The sequence below is a fragment of the Tamandua tetradactyla genome, chromosome 17, assembly GCF_023851605.1.
Source record: "Tamandua tetradactyla isolate mTamTet1 chromosome 17, mTamTet1.pri, whole genome shotgun sequence".
Lineage (NCBI taxonomy): Eukaryota > Metazoa > Chordata > Mammalia > Pilosa > Myrmecophagidae > Tamandua > Tamandua tetradactyla.
This window is the reverse complement of record NC_135343.1, coordinates 73,384,429-73,397,497: the sequence shown is the minus strand read 5'-3', so window position 1 is coordinate 73,397,497 and position 13,069 is coordinate 73,384,429. Positions and strand designations below refer to the sequence as shown.

Sequence of the window (13,069 nt, the reverse complement as noted above, 5' to 3'; positions counted from 1 at the left end):
CACACTCCTATTGTTTCTTAACAGTTGGACATTTTACATCCTTCATCTCTCTCCTTGAATTATTTCCATTTCACTTTCCCCACTGAACTATATCCTATCATAAGATTTTTTTAATACTTAACGCTAAGTAATGACTGTACAATACTTCTCTTTAATTAAAATGCATAGATAACATGAAACTTTAAAATCTGTTTTACTTTCTGAATCCATAAATCTCTAAAGGTTAAAATTCTTTTTCTTCTGGATTAAGTTACTACACAAATATTGATTTTTTTAATCATTTCTCATATCCATGACTAAACATGACACTGTTAGGATAAATTCTAGGTATAGTTTCTATTTTGGGGGTCTGCTTTAAGATAAAAAAGTATATGCTAAGAATTTTTTATCATATAAATAAGTCATGGGAATTGTCATAGTAATGTTTACTCTTGATTATTTCAGTTCTTTACAAGTTAAAATGTCCCAAATCACACTGTTCAAGTCTGAAAATCCACTTTTCATGATACATCAGCTGTCAATTCAATTTTCTCAATTTGTCCATTTCAATTTATTAAAAATATCTACCAGGTGGGCCACGGTGGCTCAGCAGGCATGAATGCTTGCCTGCCATGCCAGAGGACCCGGGTTCGATTCCCGGTGCCTGCCCATGTAAAAAACAAAAGAAAAAGATGTGTGTGTGTATATATATATATATACACCACAGTTTGATTGGCATAGCCAGTCCTCACTGTCAAACCAGCCAAATCAGATATATTTTCTACTAGAAAAAGTCTTACTTCATTTTTTATATGTATACAAATATAATATTTTTAGCAACAATTAAAAAAAGAAATGAAGTTTAAAACCTCAGAAATAACTCCATTAATTTAGTTAAAAATGATCAACTTTCACTCTGCATTCAATGAAAGACAGAGGAAGGGTATTGCTTTAAAAAAATTGTCTAACAGTTAGCATATATATTGTATTTGTTAATAGAAGGCAGAAGATTTAACACAAATATTATAGAAAATGAAATAAAATTAAGAATAACAGTGTAATTGAGAAAAGGACACTAAATTGACTGTAATTTGTAACTTGAATAAGTATTTCAAAATAAGCCTGTACCAAAACATAGAGAGAGTCAGAATGCTCGCTGTGGATCCAGAATGCCTGGATTCAAATCCTGGTTAAGTCACTGACTGGCTAAGTAATCTTGGGCAAGTTGCCTGATTTCTCAGTGCCTCATCAGAATCACAAATCTATACTGCTTTGGCTGTTGTCCTGGCTCATAACACATCCCCATCATGATCACCATTTATCACTAATGCTCTTTTCGCGTAGATGAGGATTCTCCCATAAAAAGTATGCATTCTTTTGAAATTAGAGGATGAAAAGGCAAAGTCCTGAAAGGAAAGCTGGTGTGAGCAATCCCACTACTCCAACTCATCACACATGTAAATACAGAACATCCAACACAATTCCTAAAGCCACACTTCATCCTTAACAAGAAAATGCATAAGGCAGTGAAAGGACTGGAAGCCTTATACATTTACGGAGTCCTGGCTAATCTCTTTTTTTAATGTCCTGGAATAATACATCAGAGGGTGAGATTCTTTTCTTTTGTAAAGTGGGAGAAGAAAGCATTCGTGTAAATACAAGTATATTATCAGACAAATCAAGTTTAGGAAAAAGAATCCAGAAATCCAAATCCTTGAAAGAAGAATACAAGAACCCAGAAATCTACTCACTCGAAACCATCATATTATAAATCTCTTGCATACCCTGGGGACTACTGCTTTAATTTCAAGTAGACAACTTCTTCTGCTATAATGAGCTGCCTCTTCTATAGTGTGTAAAAATGACTAAATGCAGTCAGTTAAGATGACTCAATTTCTGAGCCTGGGAGTCGTAAAAACACTAGGCTATAAAATAAAAACAAATCAGAGATAATAAACTTGAAAGAATCAAAATTCAATACATACTACCTTTCTAGGTAACCACATCTTACATCCCAAAACTCACGTAAAACAAGGAACACAATAAGAAATATTAATACTCCATATCAGTACTGTTTAAACAAAATTCCTAATAATCCCACCATCTACAGGGAACAGAGGTTGTTCAGTGGGAGAAAAACATGACCTCCAGTCTAGAACAGCTCCCCTTTTAACTGTCAGGGAGTTCTGGGCACATTCCCTTCGGGAACGAGAATTGTACTGCTTTAGAGAAAAGCACAGTTGGACATATAGCTGATGGTCACATTTCAAGCAAAGTGCAAATGTTGAAAATCACTTTGATGATTCATACTCGTTTGTCATGAATTACTTTGAAATGACGGTCAGCAGATAATCACCTCATCTAATCGGAAAGTTTTCCCCCAACCGGTCCCCCATGCCCAGGTTTCACCCTTCCTGAACAATCAGGATGCAGTACAGAGGAAATGAATGAAGAAACCTCTTTGTAAAACATCTTTCCACGGAATCACTCATCATAAATGGGTCTTTCCTGTTATGCATTTTGTGATAGGGGAAGAAAGGACACATTTGGGAAACTCAAAACTATGAAAGGGAAAAATAAATAAATCTGAAGCATCAACAGAGCACCCAGTTACTAAATGCAGACCCATCTCAGACTGGAAATGGCAGCACACTAAGTCCCAGGTCCGTGGTTCAGTCCACTCACTGGTTTGTAATATTTTTTTTTAATAGTATCACTCTGTAACTGTTGGTTCCATTTCACTAGAGTATTTTTTTTGGAGTAAAAATTAAGACACTCTTTTTACTGAAGATAAACCTGGGTGTCACAAAATTAGATTTAGGAACCACTGTAGGCAATGTCAGGATCTCTGAGCTGAATGGGTATTTCCCCTGGAAATGGCATCAATCAGCTTTTTCATGCCACCAGTGACTTGGTCCTTGTACAAATATTTATTCATTTGCACATCAGCCTCCACTGCAGTGGTCACCCAGGGAAGCAAGGCATGTTTCTGCAAATACCCCTTCCAGCTTGGTGGCATTTAAAGCTCTTCCATTTTCTTTTGGGACTTTAAATGGATGCGAGGTAGGATCATAGCTTGTTTCACAGATTAGATGTCCCGGTTTCGGCTCTGAATCCCCACCTTCATCTCTGCAGCTTGTTTTCGCTGGGAGCCTTTTGTCCGGGCGCCTGTGTATAGCTGCCTCCTCTGCCACATGCCCACACTGTTTTTATTATTACCCTGATCAGCTATCTTCTGATACAGATTTTCATTAAAAAAATGAGTGACTTTTATAATAAAAAAAACAGAAAATGTATTTTAGGATAAGACGCAGATGTAGAATTAGTGTATCAAGTTGCCAATATCTGAATAGAGGAAACTGAATTTCAGTTTGGGAAACCAGTTTTATTTGCTACATGTAAAATGTACCTTACTTCTGCAAAGTGAGGATGGAAATAGAAGATATCTTCTCTTGTGCTCATTTAAACAAGAAAAAGTATGCTTACTTAAAGGTCTTTCTTAAGTGAGTTATTTCTAGAAATAGTTTCTAATTAAATTTAAGACACAAAAATTAAGTCTGACTGCAGTCAAATTCTAAGATACAGGATTTTTTAAAAAGAGTTTTGCTTTTAGTCCTTTACCTAAACAATTTGGGGAACATTCCTAGTTAGGACCAACTTGCTATTAGCATTCTCAAGGACATAACCTATGGGAAGGGGTGCACCCCCATTGTTGAGTACAGTGGTTCTCAACTTAGGGCAATTTTGTTCCCCAAGGGCATCTGACAATGCAGGGAGACATTTTTGTTCATCACAAATTGGGGGTGCGGAGGGGAAGTATAACTGGCATCTAGTAGGTAGAGACCAGAGATGTTGTTAGATATCCTAGAATGCACAGGACAGCCCCCACAACAAAGAATTATTTGGCCCAACAGGTCAATAGGGCTAAGGATGAAAAACCCTGGTTAAGTGTATGCAAAGCTTTATTTATCCAAAGCAGTACCCAGCGGGAAAGGTGGAAGGAGTGGGCTAATTTACTGGGTGCTTTACAAGCTACGCTCGTTCAAACTCGTAACCCTATGAGATAGGTTTAATTCTCTCCTTGTTAGAGAAGACTGAAAAAAGCTTAAACAACTTGTGCCAGAGCCAGCAAATTGTGGAGGTGGGATTCAAACCCAAGCCTGACTGACCCTAAAGCCTGTGCTTTTCCCTCTGTATCACACCACCTTTCTTAGGCAGAACAACAGAGAAAAGTATCAAGAATTATTAAACTACCTTTGGCTTTGTAAGCTTTTCTAGGATTTCATGGATTCCTACCAGAACTTAAACACCACGGCTGAAAAATCACACAAGACTGGGGCCCCTACCACAGCTTCTGCCAACCCATATGACCTTTCCCTAAAACTGCTCACTTGAACACAGATGATGAGGTAACTCTATCGGTTGTGGAGCTGTGTCATTAGTCATGTGTTACTGGGTTCCTTTTGGACTCTGTAACAGTAAAGTTAATTCACCCTCCATCCATCACCGCACAACTCTGAGAAAGATATAGAGATTCTGAGAATTAATAACCATGGATATATGGTTCCTAAAACATCTTAGAATAGTTTCATTCAGTTGTCAGTCAACAAATATTGAAAGCACCTGCTAAGATCAACTATGGGAAGAGTTGTGGTAGATATATATATAAATAAGTCTGTAAAACCACATAGTAATGTTTTAAAATCCTCCATTATTTAATCTTTACCAAATACCAGGCACTGAGCTAAAGGATTTTAAACATCTATCTCAAATTTCAGTAGATTCTGGGGCGGGGGGACAATCTGTCAACAGGTAGATTTAACTTCTTTTTCTATTACCAATCAATCTTAATACTGTGAGGTTTCCTTATCTAACTTTCAATGACATGATCTTTGCCAGTCTAGTCTAATCCACTACAATATAAATCCCTTGTGTCTACCTTGTTCATCATTCTATTCCTAGAACACACCATGTTGCCTGGCACACTGTAACTCTTTAATTAATATTATAAATATTTCTTGAATGGATCAATAAATGAATAAATGTCATTCACAAAATCTCATAGAAGACTGAACACTCAGATTTTTCAGATAAAACATAACAAGAGTAAACTTACTCCCCCGAGATACATTTTCACCTTTTCTTTCCAGTGAAAACAGTTCTCTTGATAAGCAGAGAACAGAGGTATAAACACTGCCCTTAACTGCTGAAGACCAGGTGGTGACCACGGAAGGCCCATCTTTTATGCTGGCCACTGACTTTCTAAATACGAGCAATAAGGGATCCAGAATCAAACCTACTACACTGTCAGTAGGCTATACAGCAGTTACTGGGGAGCTCTGCACATCACAGATGCTAAAAGATACCTGCTCAGCTGAGTATTAGAGAAATACGGGATCAACTGAGGATAAAGCAAGTAAATGAGTAGTCTTTTTTTTTTTTTAACAAAAGACTAAAGATTATGGACTGCAAAATGATTCTGCAAAGCATTACATAATTAGTGCAGTTTAACACATGCAACAAGTTTTTGATTTTATGTTTAATAAGAATGCTCTGAAATGGGAAGTTCAGACACTAAATAAGATAATGTGCTATTTTTCCCACTTCATCTTGCCAAATACCTACTATTCCTTGTAGAGGGGCACTCTACAAAATACACTGGCTAGTGTACTCTTTAACGGAATCAAGGTCATGAAAGACATGTAAAGACCAAGAAATTTTCACATTTAAACTCTGTTTCCAGAAGAGTATACATTAAAAGGAATGAAATAGAGCTTAATTTCCCCCCTTTGAGTATGTACTAGACTTAGTGACTCACTTCTAACAGGCATTTAAAACTATTTGAACCATGTAAACAAACTGGGAAGAAAGCTTTTAATTCAAGAAATGATTACCCCTACCAGGAGTGACTATATTAAAACCTCAAACTTGACATAACATGTCATTCAAACACAGAACACTTAAGGAATTCCAGTCTCCCCCAAACCATCTCTTCACTATGACTCCCTCACTGCCCTCTCCTACAGTGTATGCTTCACACACACACACACCCAAATTAGAGTCACACCACGAAGCACCTTTACAAGTATTCAGTTGCAAATGTCAAAGTAACTTCATTCAGCGCCATGCATCTACAATTATATCCAAATTCTCTGGGGAAAAAACAGGTTGTATGTGTGGATATGACAGATGTGTAGGGTATATGATGTTCAAGAAACTATTCTTTCAATATTTCTGTAGGTTTTAAATATTTCAAAATAAAAGTAAGTTCAACTCAACAAAGCCACGTTGGTCCAAACTTACACAAGTCAGTAGTCCACATGTGGTACTGAAAATTCATTGTGGCTCAAGAGTTGTAATCATAGCTGAAAATCTTCTGTTTACTACCTAAGAATGCTCCCCACTCCCCACCCCCCCTCACCCCCACCCCACCATTTACTTGCTTTGCACACAGAGAAGAAAAACCATGGACAACATTTATTATGAGATAAACAATAGGAGTTGGGTAAGAGAACCAAGAATTTGAAGTACAGTTTGCAAATATTTAAGTTAGAAAATGTCTGACCTAGTTCCTAATTAATATATTAGCATTTTATTTTACAGGTCTGTACCTGAATGAGTCATTAAGTCCTGTATATATATATCAATGTATTTATTGAGCACCTAATAGTCATCAAATATTGTAACAAGTACTAGAGATGTCAAATTAGGACAGTCCTTGCAAATGAAGAAAGTTAGATGAGAAGACAAGCATATAAATAAATAGCCATAATAAAAAGTAATAAATGATCTCCATTCTAAACGTATAATTAAAGTGTATAAATTCAGGAAAGAAAAAGACAAACGAAATGAAAACAGATGGGATAAGGCTGAAAACACCACTACTGATCCTTGCATTAAGAAATACCTTAAGTAAAAGAGTTTACTGATGATAGAAGCTGCAGAGCACAACGGAAAAGTAAATTCTACCTTCTTCAATGATGATGGATTACAATCTTAAAGACAAATTTCAGGTTCACTTTTTGTTTTTTTAGTAAGTATAAAAAATCTTTATTAGTACACACATAAAAATTTACAGGATTGGAAACTAGAGAAATACAACCAACTTTAAAACACAATTTGCCTTTTCTTCAGTTTATAGGTTCACTTCTTAAACCACATAATCCAGTGGAGTCTCAAGGTCTTCTTGAGTAAGGAGCCAATAAGAGTAATGACCTTAATTGCTGCTCTATCCCTTTTCAGAGGAGCAGCAAGCAGGCCAGAAACACCTGTGCTCCATCAGCTTCTCTCTAGACACACGTCCTAATGAGTGGGTAGGAGACAACAGTCTAATTCTAGATTCGGTTTTGTGGCCACAGTGGAAGAATGCCCTGGTCATCTGGTCCGAAGTATCAGGAAATGCCACAGGAAAAATAAATCACATTTTCAAGGGGAAAATGAGTGCAGAGAACCTACCTAAAAGTCTTCATAGCTAGTCTTCTAGGGAAAAGAAAGAGGAGGGACTGTGGAAATAAAGGAGGAGGATGTTCTGATAACAGGACATAAACAGAAATATCAAGTGGAAAAGATACATTTGTGATTCATTACCAAAACTGAATCAGCACCTAAGTCCTGTCCCAAATGGAAATCAAATCAGGTAAGTTTTCAAGCTTCCTTTTCTGGAAAACAATTTATTGTTGGGCAAAACTGTAAATGGAGATTGTTTCTTAGAAGCCCTGGATAGCTTTTTCTCTAAAATTCAACCAAAAGGAAAGTTCTCCAAGTGCTTCTCCTAGACAGGAGAAGTGGTTTTTATGGTAACCTTTGTAGTTAAAATTGCAATCTCCTTCAGGGTCCAAGAGAACTTTTAAGCTAGGGCAAAAGCACATTAATGGTATTTATAACATCTTTTGGAATAATATCAGACAAGCCCAGGGAGAGTATTTATAGTCTCGAAGTAAAGGGAAGGGGGCAGGACAGCAAGTGTGCGTCATGCTTTACTCCATGTGCCTCAAGGCTGCTGCAGATCCTTTCGCTCTGACTAAGCACAAATGGCTTTGCAGATTACAGAACCCAAATATGGAACCATGAGTTTACCAGGCCGTCATGCTGGCTAATCCCAAAGTGGCAGCAAAAGAACAAGAAAAGAAAAAGAAAGCAATGGAGGAGGGCTGGAGCTCTAAGGCATTCTCAGAGGGATGAGCAGCCCAGGGAAGTAAGAAACATGTTTGGAAAAAACAGATCTGTCTCTCTCTCTCTTTGAGTTCTTCTCTTAGATCTCTAGGTTCTTTCCTGAGGTCTTTACCATAATTACCCATTTCCGTAAAAATAACTTACATTTTAAAAATAGTATGTAAGGGAGAAATACTGTATTGGATATTAGAAGACCAAAGTAGGTTCCGATCACGTTAGAAACCAAATATATTCTCAAGGACATTTTTACCTCTCTGGGCCTCAAAAAAAAAAAGAGGCGAGTAAAGAGGGGTTTCCACAACATGAAGACAAATGTTCCCACTGAAGGCCGATGAATACGATTCCTTTAAAGGTGGCCCGGCAGTGCTCCCTCACTCCCTGCACATTCCCGGCATGCCTCCACTCCTGCAGTTCATTTTTTTAACACGACTCCACACAAGCAGGTCCTTAGGTCCTTTCACCCAAAATGAGTAACTGCCCAACCCCATCACCAATAATGCAGAAAAAGTTCCCCTTCTTTTCCTGATACCTCAGCCCCTAGGGATTTCCTTTTCTTCCTCAAACCTCCAGACCACATCTTCCAGTCGCCACCTCCCACATTATACGCCAAGTCCAGCCAGTTCTCTGACCCGGACATCACCATTCATACCCACTCAAGTCCTCTGCCACTCTGTCCCCTACAACTGCACCTCCCTTTCCCCTTCCATAAGTCTTCACCCTTGACAAAAAAGATTCCCACTGCCCAGGGAAGGAGCCGGGAAGAACTAAAGGAAAAGAGACAAAGAATTCATGTTTTTACCATTAAGATTTCCGTTGTAGGAAATGCACATGGTAGGAGCTCAATAAATGTGCACTAGTGAATAAAACACATTCCCTAACTAAAACTCTTAAAACCATGTCTCACAGTTACACTCCTATAGACATGTGCCCACGCCGGGTTAAACAGTTTTCCTGAAGGCTGCCCAGAGACTCTCACGCCCACCTAGGGCACGGTCACTCTGCAAAAATGCTGCCTGAGTGACAACTGACTTCCTAATGGCCTTTAAATACTGTCCTTCCTTCCTCACAAATGGCTCGTAAAAGGGAAATTTTTCTAAATCTGCTAGCCAGAAGACATCCAAGAGCACCCCATCTCTAGCTAAAACATAATCTTACATATATTATTTGAAAACACACAAAAACACCACCTATTACAAATATGTAAACAGTAAGTTGGCAAAAGTAAATAATCTAGTTAATCTTCTTCTCAGACACACGTGCACATATATATCACTCTTTTTGTTTACAGCATGGGGTCAGCCTCCCAAGACCATTCCCCCAAAATACACGTTTCCTGTGACAGAAGGCTTTCAGTAATGGTGAGAATACATACAAAGGAAGTGTCCAGCACATGGTAACACCGAAGGATCAAGAAAAACAAGTGTTGGGAAAATGAAAAAGAAAATAAGATACATAGAAGAGATATAAGATACACATGGTCCGTGTGTACCACTAGTTTCCAAATAAGATCCTCTTTGGAAAACATAAGTGTGGAAGCCCTACTCATGCTTAGAGGAATCTAGCTCCCTCTCTTTAACATTTCTTCTCTACCCAAGAAGCAATTCCAGAGAATCCACTCTGTAGAAAGCTCTGGGAAAATAAGACATACAATCTGCAAATAATTTTGAATCGCTGTAGGAACCACAGGAAAATAACATGGCATTTGGTGAGGGGATATGGGTTAGTAGAAGCAACAGACTGGAGAGAATTAGTCCATGGAAGTCGTCGTAGTAACAGATACCATGGTTTACAAAGGATGCCCCGTGCTACTGTGAAAAAGTGAAAAGATACAGAGGCAGGCATCAGCAAGGAATATGGAGGGGCAAGTGAATGGAGACCTCAGTGGAAAAACTACAGAAATTGCGGCTGAAGTTTATAAAGCTTATGTGAGCTAGAGTGGGGCAGAGATGACAGGTCAAGTCTCAAGGTATGGTGGGTTCTGAAATAAGAAGGTGAATCTAACAGGTGCAAATGGTGGGGTCTGTTATCCCATCTAGGCCACTGCCCATGTTTTCCACATATATGACACCACTGACCAGACAGGTATCAGATACCTGGCACTGTATCCGCTTCTTCAATACAACCCTTGATACTGAAATGTAAAGTGAAGAAGGATGCCTTAAAAAGAGGGGAGGGGAGGGGAGGGGAGGGGAGGGGAGGGGAGGGGAGGGGAGGGGAGGGGAGGGGAGGGAGATGCCTCTAGGCTTCTGCCCAGGTAGACTCACCTCATAGAAGAGTCCTTCTGGGAACTGCTGGAAGCACTGAGCACACACAAAACACTGCTCATGGTACAGCTCGCCATTGCTGTTCACAATCTTCTCAGCAGGTGCAAAGCCCCCCTTGCAGCGCTCACAGGCGGCGTTGGCCAACGCATTGGCCATGTTGCTGCAACACACGAAGGACAGCAGTCAGAGAGGCCAAACAACACAGAGAACCAAGGAGCAACTTCCACCTGATTGTAAAAACCATATTTTATATATAAAGCCCTCTTTCTTATTTGTATTTTAAGTACTCCCTCTCTCAGATTCTCCCAATCTCTTAGGTTCTATCAGAGCTTCCTGATTTGATTCTGCTTTTTTTTTTTAAGCATGGCATTCCTCTTGCTAAAAATACTGTTTGGGGGATGAAGTAAGAAAAAAAGTATATAAATCCACTTTGGACACCAGAAGATGCTACTCAAATATACAGCATTATTGTTCATTCTAAACTGTCTCAAAAGAGTCGCTAAATCCTCCATGATCTTAATTAACAGAACTCCCATAAAAGCTGGAAAAGGAGAACATTCTGGAATGGCTTAGTTCATTATCCCTTAGATCAGCAGCTCTCCAAGTATGGGGGCCGTTGTGACCTTTCAAGGGTCCACAAGACCCTCCCTTTTCCAACCACATTTCAATAAGAGGCTCTCTTTTCCTCATATATTTCATCTTGAGCAAAATACTGTAAGAGGTTGAATGTAGAAGCAGATATGAGAATCTGCCTTCTGTTAAGACAGACAGTGAGGTCTGCAAAAAATGTAAAGCAATGCCACTCTCCCACTGAACTTTTCTTCGTTTGGAAAATAATTATTTTTCATTTAAAAAAGCATTTATGGAATGAGTCCACTGTTATTTCTAAATAAGTATTTTAAATTTTTGTTTTACTTTCTTATACAGTAAATATTCATAAACAAAAGCTCTTTTGTAAACAAAAATTACACAATTTTTTAAGAGTGTAAAGGGGTCCTGAGTGCAAAGAGCTTGATGATCACTGACCTGTTTATATTCACCACATTATAGACAGTTTATATTCAAGTTCAAAGATTTAAATAGTTAGAATTAGCAAATGGGTAGACACATCAAAACAAGCACATAGTTATTTCACCACACAGCAAAAATAAACTCGTTTTAGAGAAATAATGTAATAAATAGTTTCCAAGAAATGTTCCTTTTAATAACAAGAAAAAGGAAAAGAAAACAAGAACGTTAGAAGAAACTTTTCAGACAGAAAGAAATAAACAATTGCACCATCTTCAATGAATTGTTTATGTTTTCCCCTCTCCTTTCTAGTCTTTGACCTTTTAGCACTGCATTTTGTTTTACTTTATACTTAGCACTACATACAGCAAGGTGTTACTTTTTAAAGGTAACAAATGGTATCACACAATTAAACCTGCAGTTATAGCTGTCATAATTAATTGGTTAATTTTTCAGAAATGGATTTTTACTAATGTGTTGATGATAAGGAATATGTGGGGAAAACAGATATAGGTAAAAATATTTAGTAAACAATCTTCATAACTTGCCAGTCATAACTGATTTAATTGATCTACTTCCACAAATCAATCTTGCACAGATAATTTGTATCAACTAGATTTCTGTTATTCATGTGCCTCATTTATTATAGCATACCAAACAAATTTTCTAGTTTACTTAAAATGCAACAATGTGTAAATCCAAAAATCATCTTGGGAGCTCACCAGGCAGTTCAAATATTTATTACAGTAAAATGATAATTCCCCAATTACTCTTTTGTTTTTTGTTTTGTTTTGTTTTGTTTTTTGGGGGGAGGTGTGCATGGTCCAGGAATCAAACCCAGGTCTCCCGCATGAAAGGTGAGCATTCTACCACCGAACTACCCGTGCACTCCCCAATTACTCTTAAACAGAGCTGTGGATGAGTCTGAAGATAAATCACATCTGTTGCAATATCACGCCAAATGGATTAATGGAAAAAGACAATGAGGTCGGTTACCTTCTCCTTGAGCGTTACTTGACAAATTTGGGATTAGCAATAATTCCATGTTTACAATTTTAAATCAGGTCAACAATCTTACTTGACTTGCTCTTAAAGGTTACTTTGCATGATTTAAAAAAAAATCGTTTGCAAAAATCCACTTAATGTAGATAAGACTAACCATTTAAGAGTTCTCTCACAGCATGTGTATCCATGTATGTGTATATATATATATATTATATTTTCTAGATACTGAGCATTCTTATTTATTCATGCAATCTCTTAGAGACAATACTGTATTATGAAACCCAGTTAGTTTACTTTAAACTGCTGACTGTTAAACATAATGAAACATATTTCTTTATAAACTCCTTGTCTTTTTAAAGTTTCAGAGTATAAACGTTTTCTATTATAAATCCCGCCAACGAAAATTCTAAACCTCCCTTCTTTGGACTCTATAATGAGCATGTGTGTACTGCTATACTGAACCTACACTGAAGACAAAGACTTCATTACTCCTACTTTAACGGTGGCATTCTCCTTCACATCTGCGTTTCGTCTAGTGGAAGGCAGCTTTACCTAACAAGGCAACCACCCCACCTGCCTCTTGGAATCTGCTGTATGGTGAGACGCTCGCAAAGCCCCCCGACCACCCTGGAAAAACACCA

General features: G+C 38.0%; 1 protein-coding gene across 7 annotated transcripts in view; it reads right to left on the bottom strand.

Annotated features, from left to right (window-relative positions):
* The window catches only part of LIMS1 (LIM zinc finger domain containing 1), a 166,289-nt gene that overhangs the window by 13,777 nt on the left and 139,443 nt on the right, over window positions 1–13,069 (bottom strand). For all 7 annotated transcript variants that reach the window (XM_077134945.1, XM_077134946.1, XM_077134943.1 and 4 more), the window contains exon 2: window positions 10,416–10,575. In XM_077134945.1, coding sequence (XP_076991060.1) covers window positions 10,416–10,575 — 160 coding nt within the window. The remainder of the gene's footprint in view (window positions 1–10,415; window positions 10,576–13,069) is intronic.